Consider the following 15460-nt stretch of genomic DNA (forward strand, 5'->3'; position numbering starts at 1 on the left):
GCATCTCCGTGTTCTGCTGGACCAGAATCTTCATGGCATCTGCCATCCTTCCCAGGAAGACATCAATATGTGCACATGGGCACCACTTCATCAGCGAGCAAGCACTCCGCCGACTCACATGCCACTCTGTTGAGGGCTTCCAACAGCTCTGTCTGATGTTCTCCTGCCTTCTGCTGAATCTCCATGATGAGTTGGAAGGCTGAATCCAGAGGCTCGTCGTCTGACTTGGACCTCACAGGTGCCTCTACCTCAGCAGTCCTCCGAGTACCAGGGAGCTTGCATAAAACTGCCTCCTCCAGCTGCGGGCACATGTCCACTCAGTAACCACCAGGTTGTGGACCCGAGCCTGCTCGAGATCTAGGTCCCATCGCGCTGGTGGAGAGTGTGGTTAAATGCTGACAGATCTTCCAGGCTGCTTATTTCCAGCTCTTCAATGGAGGAGGTGTCCTCTTTGCTGGGGGCAAGGACCTGGTTGGAGCTGAGGGACTGGCTGGCCAAGGGCTGTCACTTGGCAGAGCTTCTGTGAACCAAAGTAGAGATAATTAGGGCATGGCAGCAGAGTCAAAAACAGGAGAGAGCACTCACAGTTGCCTTGAGAGAGGGATGATGTGGTGCAGGTTCTCACCGTTGCCGCAGGCACGGCTCACATCCTCACCAGTCAGAGCGATGGCACACCCCTCAGAGTGAGGGACCTAATGTGGGCCACACCACCCCTAGTCTGGGACCTCTCCCTGCTGTTGTGAGCCAGTTTCTCCTGCATGAAAACAAATGGAGAGTGTGTGAGCAGGATACATGACACTGTGTGGAATGTTTGTGTGGTGAGCGGAGCCATGGATGGGATGAGGATGCAAGCTCCAGAGTATATGAGCCTGATGGAGGTGTGAGGGTGTGTGTGAGAGTTAGTGGCGTTCACTGTGGATGTGTGATGGGTTTGGGAGTGAGAGAGTTGAGAGTGATGAAGTGATTGACTTATCCTGGTGGAATGGATGAGATCATTCATTCTCTTCCTACACTGGATGGCTGACCTCCTCTGTGCTCTGATGGCACTGACTGCTGCTGCCACCGCCTCCCAGGCCAGATTGGTGACTCTGATGGACCTCCTGCAGCCAGAGCAGGATTGGAGGACATTGCAGCAGCCTTCCACTGCGTCCAGCAGGCGACCCGGAGAGGCATCACTAAGTGTGGGGGCTGCCATCTTCTTTGCTTTCGGAGCCATCTGTCGCCTGAAACAGTCCTGGTCTGTAGACGTGAAGTAGGCTGTGCTCAGCTGCGCTTTAAATATGGCGCTCAGAGTGAGGAAGTGCTGTGGTCACGGCGTAGTGGGAAAATCTGAGCCCATCCACCAGTGATCTGGAGTGTTTCCCGTGAATGCATTATTGAGATGGGACGTGCCGGAAAGGAGAACGACGTGACGCAAAAACACACCATTGCAGCCGGCAGGTAAAACAACTTTTTCACATCCTCTACTACACAGTGCAAATCTGGGACGATTTTGCCCTCTGTTTCTTGTTATTTACCTGATCCTCTAACCACATTTATATATCGCCCCCAACACCATGAGCTCCAAATGCTCACACCAAGTTCTTCCTTCTTATTTTGCCTCTTGATTTTTTTATTTTTGAGATGCTTTTTGTGCCTTCTACTGTGAAGGCATATACAAAATACTTGTTCAAAGTCTCTGCCATTTCCTTGTTACCCATTATTAATTCCCCAGTCTCATCCTTTAATGGAACCAGTGATTACTTTGGCTCTTATCCTTTTTATACACTTGTAGAAGCTTTTACTTAAATTTTTCCCCTTTTTAAGGATTATCTTTTGCCAGTTTCTAAAAACTTCCCAATCCTCTGGCCTACCATTAATCTTCACAGTGTACGCCTTTCCTTTCAATTTGATGCCATCCTTAACTTCCTTCATTAACCATGGATGTTGCATCCCTCTCAGAGTCTTTCTTTCTCGATGGAATATATTTTTGTTGAGTTATGAAATACCTCCTTAAAATGTCTGCCACTACTTCTCTACCATCTTACCTTTTAACCTATTTTCCCAGTCCACTTCAGCTAACACTTGCAATTGTTACAGTTCCTTGTACTTCCCCATTCCCAACAAGTTTGGGCACATGGACCCTGATGTTAATGGGAGCTAGCGAACAGCTGAAAATGGTCAAGGAGCCTGAGAAGGGAAGGCCTACCAATCTTAGCTGGTGGGAGGGAGCAGGAGGCTGCAGTCAGGAACCCTTGGCAATTGGACTGTTCCCAATCAAAAAGAATAGCAGGGTGGTGATTATGTCACCAATCAGGAAGGGAAAGTCAGTGAACAGGATGATTGGGTGGTGTGGGGGGTGGTGGTGCAGCAGCAGAAACCTGCTGCTCTTTCCTAGGTTCAGGAATTTAAAAAGGTATGGGTGGAAATGGCTGAGAAAGTGAGCAGCAGGAGCGTGTTACTGCAACTAGGGTACAGTGCCCCAAGAGGTTCAAGAAATTCAAGCAAGATAGATAAGTGGCATAACATATTCAGGTGCTAAGTCCCACTCTCTGTGCTGGATTTTCCCTGTGGCTCTGAACCTCACCATTAGGCTCAAATGGGGGTTAGAAGCCTGCACTGAGTGGGAAACAGTAAGTCATTGTGCTTTTCCCCAGAGCAGCCAACTAGCAGACAGGGTGGGTAGGTGGGTGAGGGGGCTCACCCTCCAATCAAGGGTGGTGGGTGAGCAAGCTGGAGGCCAATTACTCTCCAGGCTTGAAAGCACCAACAGGATGCAACGGAAGATAAGTGAGGGAGAAGGTATTTCAAAATGGTAAATGGCCCTGGCCAGTGGTGCTATTTTTATGTCCAATTGCCTGCCCTCCTGGTCGGACCTAAACGTCAGTTCCTTTGCTCGCCTGGAAACCCACCTGTGCTAAACCCAGAAGTGGCCAGTCAGGTTCCTGACCCAATGCCACTTTTCTGAGGTTCTCAGTATTCCCCTGGACAACACTGCTGAGACCAACACCTTGCAGCTACACTCATTCCCCTCTCAACGCATTGCCTTGCATGCCCATCTGAGCAGCTAAACATTATGCATACCTCACACCCATGTCTCACTTGTCCATCCATCCTCTCCACACAATTCATTTCTCACACTCACAGCTCTATTTTCAACCTTTACAGAGGAAAACATAGAACTCCAGAGAGTCTCTTCATAAATAAGATCCCAAAATCCCAGAATGATCCTAGTCATTCTTCTCAAACTCCAATGCACAAAACATCCTTTGGGTGCCAGAGACATCACACAACATACCAACAAACTGTAAAGGATTAGGATAGCTCAGTTGAACAAAAACTTGTATTTATATAGTGAGTTTAGCACAGCAAAATGTTCCAAGGCGCTGAATGAGATGCTTGAGATGCAGTGGTTGATCTTACTGATAACTTTTGAATGAATACAGTCAATTGGCATACTGACATCCTTTGCCACCATATTTTTCCAAGTACCAGTATCATGGAAACTTACAGCACAGAACATGACCATTCAGCCTGCTGGCTCTTTAAAAGGGCACTTGTGCTTAGATCCACCTGAACCCCTGTTTTTTATTTGTCTATAATCCTGTAAGTTCTTTATCCTCAAGTGCCTACCCAACTCCCTTTTAAAATTATTTATGGAATCAGTTTCCATAGCCTTTTTGAGCCTCTCAAGATCACAACAACATTCAAAATGAAGAAAGTTCTCATTGCTTCTCTAGCCTATTGTCAATGATTTTATCAATGATTTTAAATATATGCCTTCTGATTATTGATCCACTTGCCAGAGGAATAGGTTTTCTCCATCTACCCTATCGAAACCTTATCATTGTGAAAACCTCTATGAGGCCACCTCTTAACCTTCTCTACTCCAAGAAGAACAATCCTAACTTTTCCAACCTCTCCTCATAACTTAAGTCCCTCATCCCTGGTAAGATCCTGGCAAACCATCTCTATACCACTTCTAAGGTGTTTACATCTTTCCTAAAGTGTGGTGCCCATAATTATTCACAATAATCTAACTGAAGTTCTAATATGGTCTGTATTTTTGTATTCTATGCTTCTTTTTACCAATCCAAATAACCAATATGGCTTTTAGCCATATGCTTATCAACTTGCTCTGTACCTTTAAGGATGTGTGAAGATAGACACTCAGGTCCTTCTGCTCATGTACACTTTTCAAAGCCACACCACTTATAGTATACTGCCTTTCTATATAAAGCCTACTCCACACTTCTCTACATTGAACTTCATCTATTATGCTTCTATATTTCTGCTCATTTAATCAGCCCATCAAGATCATCCTGAATTCTACAACTCTTCCCCATCTACCATACTGCCAAGTTTGCAAACTATAATAATTCTCCCTAAACAGAGTCCAGACTGTTTATAAAAATTAGAGAGAGAAGTGGATCCAACCTAATCCTTAGAGAATACCAATGCAAACCACCTCCCAGTCCAAAAACTACCAATCCACCACTCCCCTCTGCATCTTGTCACTGAGCTAATAGCATATTGATACCACTACTTTCTAATTAATCAATGGGGCTTCCATCTTCTTAACAAATCTGTATAGCACTTTGTTGAATGCCTTCCAAAGGTCGATAATATACATCTACTCCACCACCTGGATCAACCTTCACTGTTACCTTAAGGAACTCAAACAACTTGCCTTTAACAAATCCATGCTGGCTGTTCTTGATAAACCCATGCTTTTCCAGATGAAAGTTTATTTGTCCCTGTTGATGTTAATACTTGCACCAAATCTTGCACTGTGACGCACAATAAAATCATAGATTAAGATATATTAATAATTCACTTTGTTCATGCTGATAGTGGCTCTATTTTAAATTAAAATAAAACAATGGTTTTACGAATAACATTTATTTTTAAAATTGGGGTAAGTCTAGTAACAAAATGTTTTATTCCTCAGTGGGTTGAAACTGATTTGCCGATGAAAGTCACACCTTTATATCTTGCATTACACCAAGAGAACGGCACCTTAGTTTTAACACAAACTGGTATTGCTCATAACTTACAATTAAATATTCACTCTATGTTTCAAGACATACAAATGTCCTTAGACTTTTCCAGAAAAAAAACACTATATGCAAATTATATTCTGCTAACTACATTGATTAAAAAAAAAATTTTTAAGATGGCAAAAACAGTTAGGTGGCAACTCACACTGATGCAACATGTGGTTAACAAAATAGGACACAAGTTCAACTGAGTCTCCTCCTTCCTATGTCACCAAGCTCTTAATTTCATTTGTGATGCAACAGGATGCACTGGAGTAGAAATCAGGTGCTTCATGAATAGGTGTACAAATATTTCCTGGGCTGTTTATGTCTGCCACTAACATAAACTTCAAAGCAGATGATTTTCTTCTGGAGTTTAGCTGCTGCAAGGTCCGAGGGGGCAAATAGGGAGGAAAATAGAGTTTACGATCCTTGGAGGGGGAAGAAAAACATGTTTTCTGTAACTATTGAACAGCAATAGAGTATTTGATGCCAATTATTTAATGTACTTTTCCATAAACTTCTTGTGGAATTCTGAGCGAAGTGTATCATTCACAAATCTTTTATCCCTCTTTGATTCATCTATTCCTTTAGCACAGTTCTTGAACACCACATCATCATCCCACCTAAAAGAGAAACAAAATTAAATGATGGCACTAATATCCTAGGTACAAAAACATCTGAATTTTTTTTTGTCATTCGTCACCCTTGTAATTTTCATGGGATGATGTGAGCAAAGTTTAAACTTATGCCCTCCCAAATCGGCACATCCTAGTCCCAGTCAGGAGCACAATTTACTAGATTGTTCCATGTTCAGTTATGCAATGCTGTTAGTATCATTAGACAGATCTCATAATGACTGTTTTAAGAAAGACTTATTACTTCCCAGCCTTAATAGCATGCATTGTCTTTCAAGCATAGAAGTAGGAAAATCAGGCTCAAAACTTGAACTAACTACGCACGACCCAACATGGTGCCTCCATATACAGGACATCAGTATGCCTAAATCTTTAAGACTGCTTAAAGTGCTACTGCAGCAAAACACTAACATTCTTCAGTATCAGGACAGGAACATAAAATCTACATAACCAGCTTCCAGCAGCTTCAAAGGCATCCTCTGAGCTACATGTACACTGCAGGGGCAGGAAGGAATCTAACTTTCCCTGAGGGTTCTTCCCCACCAGAAAATAAGACTACATATATTTACGATGCTATTTCATACTTGTTAGCAAGGTATAAATTTAAATTTTGCCCTGAAATTAAAAAAATTGTTGTGTAGGTTACAACTCTCTGATAGTTGAGAGGAATGCCAGAACTAGCAAATTTACCTTTGATGGAAGGAGATTCACGAACGTACGAATTAGAAGGAGTAGGCCACTTGGACCTTCGAGCCTGTGCCGCTATTCAATAAGGTCATGGCTGATCTGATCGTAACCTCAATTCCACATTCCAGCCTATCCCCAATAACCTTTCACCCCCTTGCTTATCAAGAATCTACCTACCTCTGCTTTAAAAATATTCAAAGACTCTGTTTCCGCTGCCTTTTGAGGAAGAGTGCTCTAAAGACTCTCAACCTTCGGAGAAAAAAATTTCTCATCTCTGTCCTAAATGGGCGACCCCTTATTTTTAAACAGTGGCCCTGAGTACTAGATACGCCCACAAGAGGAAACATCCTCTGCACATTCACCCACAGGATCTTATATGTTTCAATCAAGTTGCCTCTTACTCTTCTAAACTCCTGCAGATACAAGCCTAGCCTGTCCAACCTTTCCTCATAAGGCAACCCACCCAATCCAGGTATTAGTCTAGCAAACCTTCTCTGAACTGCTTCCAACGCATTTACATCCTTCCTTAAGTAAGGGGACCTATACTGTATACAGTACTCCAGATGTGGTCTCACCAATGCCCTGTACAACTGAAGCATAACCTCCCTACTTTTATATTCAATTCCCCTCGCAATAAATGATAATCTATTAACTTTACTAATTACTTGCTGTACCTGCATTCTAACCTTTTGCAATTCATGTACTAGGAACTCTAAATGCTTCTGCATCTCAGAGCTCTGCAATCTCTCACCATTTAGATAATGTTTCTTTTTTATTTTTCCTGCCAAAATGGACAATTTCACATTTTCCCACATTACACTCCATTTGCCAGGCCTTTGCCCACTCACTTAACCTATCGATATCCTTGTGACCTCTTCACATCTCACTAACCTACCTATCTTAGTGTCATCAGCAAATTTAGCAACCATACCTTTGGTTACTTCATCAAGTCATTTATATAAATCCTAAAAAGTTGAGGCCCCAACACTAATCTCTGTAACATACTACTCATTACATCTTGCCAACCAGAAAGGCCCATCTATGCTATTTTCCAATCAAATGGAATCACCCCTGAATCGAGGGGATTTCGGAAAATTAAAACCAACACATTAACTATCTCACTAGCCACTTCTTTTATGAACCTAGGATGGAGTCCATCAGGACCCAGGGACTTATCAGTCCGCAGCTCCAACAATTTTCTCAGTACCACATCCCTGGTGATTGTAATTTTCCAGAGTTCCTCCCTCCCTTCCATTTCCTGATTTACAACCATTTCTGGGGTGTGACCTGCATCCTCTATAGTGAAGACCGATGCAAAATAACAGTTCAATTCATCTGCCATTCCCTTATTAATTCCCCATACTTACTTTCTATAGGATCTTCTATAGAACACTCACTTTGTTAACTCTTCTCTTTAAAATATTGACAGAAACTCTTACTATCTGTCTTTATATTTCTAGCTAGCTTTCTCTTGTACTCTAAATTTTCCTTCCTTATCAATTTTTTGGTCATTCTTTGCTGTTTTTGCTCACACAAATCCATAGGTTCAGAGAGTTCTAACATCCTAGTCAAATAAATTCTAATTCCTAGTGGGGGTAAATGGCAAAACGAAAGCCTGAATGTTTCGTGCTGTTTGCAATGGGGAAATAAAAATTAAGGGAGCAGCCCTGAATTAAGTATCGAGTACAAAGCAGATTAGGAGAGACTGTGTGACTGTATAGCTATGCATGGCGCACAATGCTAAAAAAAACACTGTCACATGGTGATTTTCCCATCTGAGACTCAGTGTTTAAACAAATACCTTCGTCGCAAAACACTTTACAGCCAATGAAGTATTTTTGAAGTGTATTGTAAGGAAATGCAGCAAAGTTTTGCATAGCAAACTCCCACAAACAGCAATGAGATGAATGACCAATTAAACTGATTTAGTCATGTTGGTTGAGGAATAAATGTTAGCCAGGGCACCGGGTGATCCCCATGCTCTGCAAGGAATAGTGGTACAAGATCTTTCAGGTCCAGCTGAGAGGGCACATGGAGTCTCAGTTTAATGTCTCACCTGACAGATGGTGCCTCAGGCAGTTTAGCACTTCCTCAATACTGAATCTGTCAGCTTCAATTGTGTATTGAAGCCTCGAGAGCTTGAACCTATGACCTTGAAATTCAGGCAAGAGTGCTATCATTGAGCCAATGAACACAAATTAATTTGCCATACCCTTTAGTTTTATTCTAAGTGTAGAAAGGCTCACTTCTTCAATGTCATTTTCATACAGGGAAATCTATAATGAAGACTGATGACATTCATCTCATCCATCTAGATGAAATAAGGTACATCTCCAGACTACACTACATTCAACACGGGTGAGAAAGTGGATTTGAGGCAGATAATCCATGAGCCATGTTCATAATGAATGGCAGAGCAGACTCAAGGGACATATGGTCTACTCCTGCTCCTATTTCTTACATTCTTCAAGTTGCCCAGCATTCAAGACATTTTATTCCACAAGATTTTAGTTTTGTGCAAACAATTTATTCACTGGAAATTATGCTCAAGTTGCTTAAGAACCCATTTTGATGATTTACCATATTTTATTACAGCAGGGAAACAAAAAAAGATATGCCATTGACAATATTATAAAATGTAGCTACTGATTACTGCATAGAACATCTTCAGTATTAGGACAGTGGGTATTACAAATGTATTTCCAACTCCATCCCTACAGAAAAAGTCACCATACTGGCTACTCAAACAGTCATGTGTATTCTTCTGTTAATAGAATATTCTAAATGGTTGTCTTTCACTTTACCTTCGTTTCACTTTGAAGTTTGACTGTCCGATGAGGTTCAAGAGAGGATTGCCACTCAGAATATTTTCCATTCTAATTCTTTCTTCTTCAGCTTTCTGTTCACGCTCCTATGGAAGTTATAAATTCAATTATGTACAACATGCCAGCTGTAAACTTGTGATTCCTGAATATGTTTATTTTCTAACAGGTCTGATATGAGGTTTTGGCAAAAGCACTTTTCCCCCCAAATTTGAGGAATGTTACAAGTCAGACTTTATTAAGGCCTCTCAAATTCCCAAAAACATATTATAGAAGTTTTCCAGTTCACAATAGTTAAGATTCATACCAGTTGTCCTCGATGGCTCTCATTTCTGCTGTCACTCCTATGCTAAATTTACAATACTGCCAGGAAAGCAGAGGAACATAGGAACAAGAGTAGGTCATTTAGCTCTTCAAGTCTGTTTTTCCATTCAAGGGAATTGTGACTGATCTGCTGCCTACCTCCATAAACTGCTTTTCCCCATACCCCTTAATACCTTGGCCAACAAAAATCTATTAATCTCAATTTTAAAATTAACTGATCTAGTATCAATTGTTATACGTGGAAGAGAATTCCAAATTTCAACACCCTTTGCGTGAAGAAGTATTTCCTCACTTCACTTGTGAAAAGTCTGCCTCTAATTTTTTGTCTATGTCCCCAATCCTAGACTCCCTAACTGGCAGCAATTATTATTTTTTTAAAAAAATTCATTCATGGGGTGTGGGCTTCGCTGGCTCAGCCAGCATTTATTGCCCATCTCTAGTTGCCCTTGAGAAGGTGGTGGTGAGCTGCCTTCTTGAATCGCTGCAGTCCACGTGGTGTGGGTACACCTACAGTGCTGTTAGGGAGGGAGTTCCAGGATTTCGACCCAGTGACAGTGAAGGAACGGTGACATATTTCCAAATCAGGATGGTGAGTGACCTGGAGCAGAAATTCTCGGTGGAGGTGTTCCCATCTATCTGCTGCCCTTGTCCTTCTAGATGGTAATGGTCGTGGGTTTGGAAGGTGCTGTCAAAGAAGCCTTGGTGAATTCCTGCAGTGCATCTTGTAGATGGTAAACACTGCTGCTACTGTGCGTCAGTGGTGGAGGGAGTGGATGTGGTGCCAAGCAAGCGGACTGCTTTGCCCTGTATGATGTCAAGCTTCTTGAGTGTTGTGGGAGCTGCACTCATCCAGGCAAGTGGGGAGTATTCCATCACACTCCTGACTTGTGCCTTATTGATGGTGGACAGGCTTTGGGGAGTCAAGAGGTGGGTCTCCCGAGCAAATTACAGGAACTTCATTTTTAAAAACTCCATACAAAATGTAATTGGTGCTTCGACTTATACACAATTTTTTTTTTAAATACAGCAGCCTATTTTCACTATAATTCAAATCTACAGAATATAACCATTTTCTCCACATGGCCAATAATTCTTTTGGCACAAGGGAAAGAGTGGGAAATTTATGTAAGATATAATTTTTCAAAAATGCAATTAGAAAAGTTAGAATCAAAGTTGATTTCTGTATTTCTTTTAACTGCAGCTACCTGAAAACATCCCATTCTCAAGTCAATCGTGTCTTAGAAAAACAAGAAAGAACAACTTACTTTCCTGATAAAAGATTCTTAGTTTTTTTTAAAATAGCCAATCATTTTTAAACTTTAGGTTTATAGACAGCTAGCTGGTTAACTATGAAACAGACTTGATATATTGAGATATGAAACTTGGGAAGATCAAAGACATTGCTTTTAACCTCTATCACAACCTCTGTACCCTTGCCACTAATTGCATCCCCTTCATGACTTGGGCTGAACCACAATGTTCACAACTATAGCATCCTATTCGACATTGCAAGCTCCTGTCTCTATATACACTCTATCACAAAGTCCAACTAATTCCATTTCGATAGCATTGCTCATCTCTTCATTCTTGATTCAGTTGTTGCTGAAACCCTCATCCATGACCAGGGACTAGGAACTGTGGAGAAGCAGTGTGTTGCGTGACCGAGTACATAAATCACTAAAAGCCAATGCACAGATGCAAAAGGTAATCAGAAAGGCTAATGGAATGTAGGCTTTCATCTCAAGGGGGCTGAAATACAAAGGGGTGGATGTTATTCTTCAATTATACAGAAACTTAGTCATACGCCATCTGAAGCACTGCATCTCAGCAAGAATATATTAGCCTTGGAGGGGGACACAAGTGCAGATTCACCAGCATGATATCAAGTGTTAAAGCATTAAATTGTGAAGGCAGGTTGCATAAACGTAGTTTGCATTCCAATGAGTTAAGATGGTTGAGGGGTGATCTAATTGAGATGCTTAAAACAATGGTGACTCAACAGACTTGATACAGAGAAGGGAGGGAGGATCCACAACCAAGGACGTAATCTTAAAATTACAGCTACAAATTTTGAGACTGAAATCAGGAAGCACTACCGCCCCCCGCGACCACCCCCCCCCCCAAGCCAACAAAGGGTAGTATAAATCTATAACTTGCTCTCCCGAAGGGTCTGGATGCTGGGTCAATTTAAAATTTCAAGACTGAGATCAATAGATTTTTGCTAGCTAAGAGTATCAATGGATATAGGTCAAAGGCTGGTAAATGGAGTTGAGATACTGATCAGTCTTGATGCTTTAAGAGCAGAACGAAGTTGAGGAGCTGAATAGCTGACTCCCATTCCCATGAGAGCATAAATAGGCTATTTACCCATTCAAGCCTGTTCACCATTCAATGAGATCATGGCTGATCAGTAACCTAAGTTCATATGCCTGTCTTTGCCCCATATCTTTTAAGCCTTTGGATAACAAAAATCTCAGACTTAAAATTAACAACTGGCCTAACATATGCGCTGAATATGGAAGAGAGTCCAAGCTTCTACCATTCTGTGCACGTATAAGTTTTCCAAGCTTCATTCCAGGAAAATCTGGCTCTAATTTTAACCCACGTCCCCCTATCCTAGACTCCCCAACCAACAAAATTAGTTAAAAGCAAAATACTACAGATGCTGGAAATCTGAAACAAAAACAAAAATAGCTGGAAAAACTCAGCAGGTCTGACAGCATCTGTGGAGAGGAATACAGTTAACGTTTCGAGTCCGTATGACTCTTCATTAGAACTGAGGAAATATAGCCTGTACATCTACCTCAGGAGTTTCCCTCACTATCTCAAAAACATTGATAAATCACTCCTACAACTTCTAAATTCCAGATTGTGTAATCTCTCCTCGAAATTTTCCCCTTGGAGTCCAGGCATCATTCTAGCAAATCTTCAATGCACTTCCTCCTTAAGGCGTGGAGCTCAGAACTGCACACAGTGCTCCAGGTGCTATCTAATTTAAGTTTAGTATAGCTGCAGCATAATATCTACCCCCTTGTATTATGGGCCAAATATTCTGGTCTCCGGCTTGCAGTCTGGATTTATGACTGAAGATGCGCATTGGGACCCTGTAGAAGTCCTGCTGTGCGGACCTACATGGGAATTTCCCAGGAAGTTCAAACTTCCGATAGGCAACACCCCTGCTCCGAGGACCCTCTGCAAATATCTCCAACTATGAACCAGAGTCGAGAGTTTGGACAGTCCCACTGGGATTTACCTGGGTAGTTACCCAGGAAATGTTAGACAGATTAAAACATGGTCTGACATCTGAGTAACTCAATAACTGACCCCCAATCACCCCTTCTAACCCCCCAACTACCCACGACTCGACTAGCCTGACTAACACCCTGACCCACTCCCCACCTCCTAAATCGCCGACTGCCTGGCTAACCTCACCCCCACCAACCGCCCGGCTAACCACACCCCACCGACCACCCGGCTAACTTCACCCCACTAACCAACTCCAGCAGCCAGCTGGCTAATCCCATCCCTTCCCCCTCCCTCACCAACCAACCAGCTAACATCCGTCTGGCCCCTACCCTGCACCAACCACCCAGCTAACCCCACTGCAAACCAACCACCCAACCCATCCATCCACCCTATCCCTTCGCCCAACCCAACCAGCCATTCACTCACTCATCCATTCGTTCATCCATTCAGTAAAGTTCAGATTAGGCATTTAAATTTACCATATGGTAGCCGTAAAAAGGGTGCATGTCCCGTCTTTCCCCTACTCTACTCTGTTCCAATGGAGCTCCCCGAATGATGCTGTGCTCCGCATTTCTTCAACAGCCGGGCTTGGGACGTCCCAGAAGAAATGTGTAGCAGTGTCAAGTCGGGGGAATTTTTGAGCGTAGTGGCAATCCGATTGTTGCTGTTGCTTGGAAGATCCGAGCCCCAAGTCTTCTAGATATAAAGCTCTATCAACCTTTTAAAATATTTTCTGTACCTGCCTGTGACATTTAATGATCCATGTGCATGGACTCCCAAATCTCTTTGGACCTAAACTGTTTCTTGCTTTTCATCATTTGGGAGGTACACTGATCGATCCTTTTTAGGTCCAAACTGGATGATCTGAAATCTATTTGCCACTGTTTTGCCCATTCACTTAATCTTTCAATCTCTTTACAATTTTATGCTTCCATCTATACTACTTATCTTTGTGTCATTGGTAAGCTTGGATATGTGGCTCTCTATCCTGTCTTCTAAGTCGTTAATAAATATGGTGAATAGTTGAGGCCTCAAACAGATGTGGGACACAACTAGTCAATCGATTAGAGTACCTACTGGTAACCTATGGGGCTACTTGGAGCAGCCATCCCCACTCTGTCTCCTGCCCTTAAGCCAATTTCCTAACCATGTCAATAATTTATCTTCAATCCTATGAGCTTCAACTTGAGCTAACAGACTCCTGCATTATTATCCAATCTAAAGAAATAGTTCCTTAATCAAGAGAACTTTGCAAAATTATAGTTAGGGCATCTCCAATGTTCTCAACTATTTCCTTTAAAATCTGAGGATGGGTACCATCTGGTCTGAGGGGGGTGTGTCATTTTTAATGCCATTATTTTCTTCATTACAGTTATTTACTGTTACATTAATATTAATGAGGCCTTAACCCTTATTTAAGGTGTTTGTTTGGAATGTCCTGCATGGTAACTTCTTCCTCTATTGTAAATTCTGATGCCAGGTCTGATTCAACATGTCGTCATTTCCTTATTATCACTGACTGCCCATATTGATCCTGCCCACCCTCTTTTCCACAATATATCTAATTTGTGTGTTATATCCCTTGTAAGCTTCTATCCTCTTCCTCTATTATAAATATTGGCATTAAGTAATTATTCAATGTCAGCCATCTCCTTATTTTCATTTATATTATCAGTTATCAGTTCTGAGGGGGCCCTGGCCACCCTTTTTTCCCCCTAATATATTTGTAAAAGAAATTACAATTTTCCTTTTATACTTTCTTTTTGTAGTTCTTAATCTGTTTTGTCATCTTTTGTTGTTTATTTCTAATACTCCTGCAGATTATCACTGGCAGATAATTGGGCAAATCTGTTAATGAATAAAATGACAGATTATCAGTGGCTGGTGTTTAAAAAATCAAATTTAACATGATGCGGAACCGTTTATATTCCTAAGGAGCAAGAGCTCTCCTTGCTTTTTTTGATTTTTTTGTATGCATTTTCTTTTATTTTTTGTGGTGTTCTTTTGTCACCCATTGCTGGTTTTTTTTGGCAAGGCGAGCTCTTTCTCCTTAGGAGTATAAACTGGTCCCGCATCATGTTAAATTTAACTTTTAAACACCTGCCACTGATGATGTCATTTTATTCATTAACATATTTGCTCAACTTTATCTACCACTAATAATCAGTCATCTTGCCAGATAACAGATTCGCCCAGTTTATTGTAGGCTGTCTGTCTCAACCCATTGAGGTCAGCCTTACCTTAATCTAGTACCTTAGAAGCCCTGTTCCTTTGTCACGTCCAGATTCAACTATTATAATGCTCTGATCAGCCTCCTAGTCTCTATCCTCAAAAAACTCAGCTCATCCTAAATGCAGTTCTCTGCTAACAAAACAATCCTGTCCTTGCTAGATTACAATGGTTCCTTGCCCTAAAACTTTAAATTCTCATCCTTTCCTAAATTACTTAATAGCCTGCCCCTCCCTATCTCTAACATCCTCCAGTGCAACACCCTCGTTCAGCCTTTGCTCTTCAACCCCCCAATTTTGACCTCTTCAGCAGACACCTCCATAGTACCCTCCAATCTGCCACCACAATGTTAAAGGCTTCCACAGCTGCCTAAGCCCCATGTCATTGAATTCATTCTCTAAACACTGCCATCGCTCTACCTTTCTCTCCCTTTTTAAGGCCCTCCCTAAAACTCAATGACTACTTTTTATTATGAAGTGGCATGGGATATTTTCTA

At 41.8% G+C, this 15460-nt stretch overlaps 1 protein-coding gene across 2 annotated transcripts in view; it reads right to left on the minus strand.

The window, feature by feature from the left end:
* Nucleotides 1-4865: 4865 nt before the first annotated feature.
* cwc15 (CWC15 spliceosome associated protein) overlaps nucleotides 4866-15460 on the minus strand; it is a 66668-nt gene continuing 56073 nt past the window's right edge. For both annotated transcript variants that reach the window (XM_078545792.1, XM_078545791.1), the window contains exons 6-7: nucleotides 9148-9254; nucleotides 4866-5644 (exon numbers count right to left, since the gene is read on the minus strand). In XM_078545792.1, the coding sequence (XP_078401918.1) occupies nucleotides 5515-5644; nucleotides 9148-9254 (237 nt within the window). In that variant the 3' untranslated portion in view covers nucleotides 4866-5514. The remainder of the gene's footprint in view (nucleotides 5645-9147; nucleotides 9255-15460) is intronic.

This window comes from Cetorhinus maximus, chromosome 7 (assembly GCF_964194155.1).
Source record: "Cetorhinus maximus chromosome 7, sCetMax3.hap1.1, whole genome shotgun sequence".
Taxonomy (NCBI): Eukaryota; Metazoa; Chordata; class Chondrichthyes; order Lamniformes; family Cetorhinidae; genus Cetorhinus; species Cetorhinus maximus.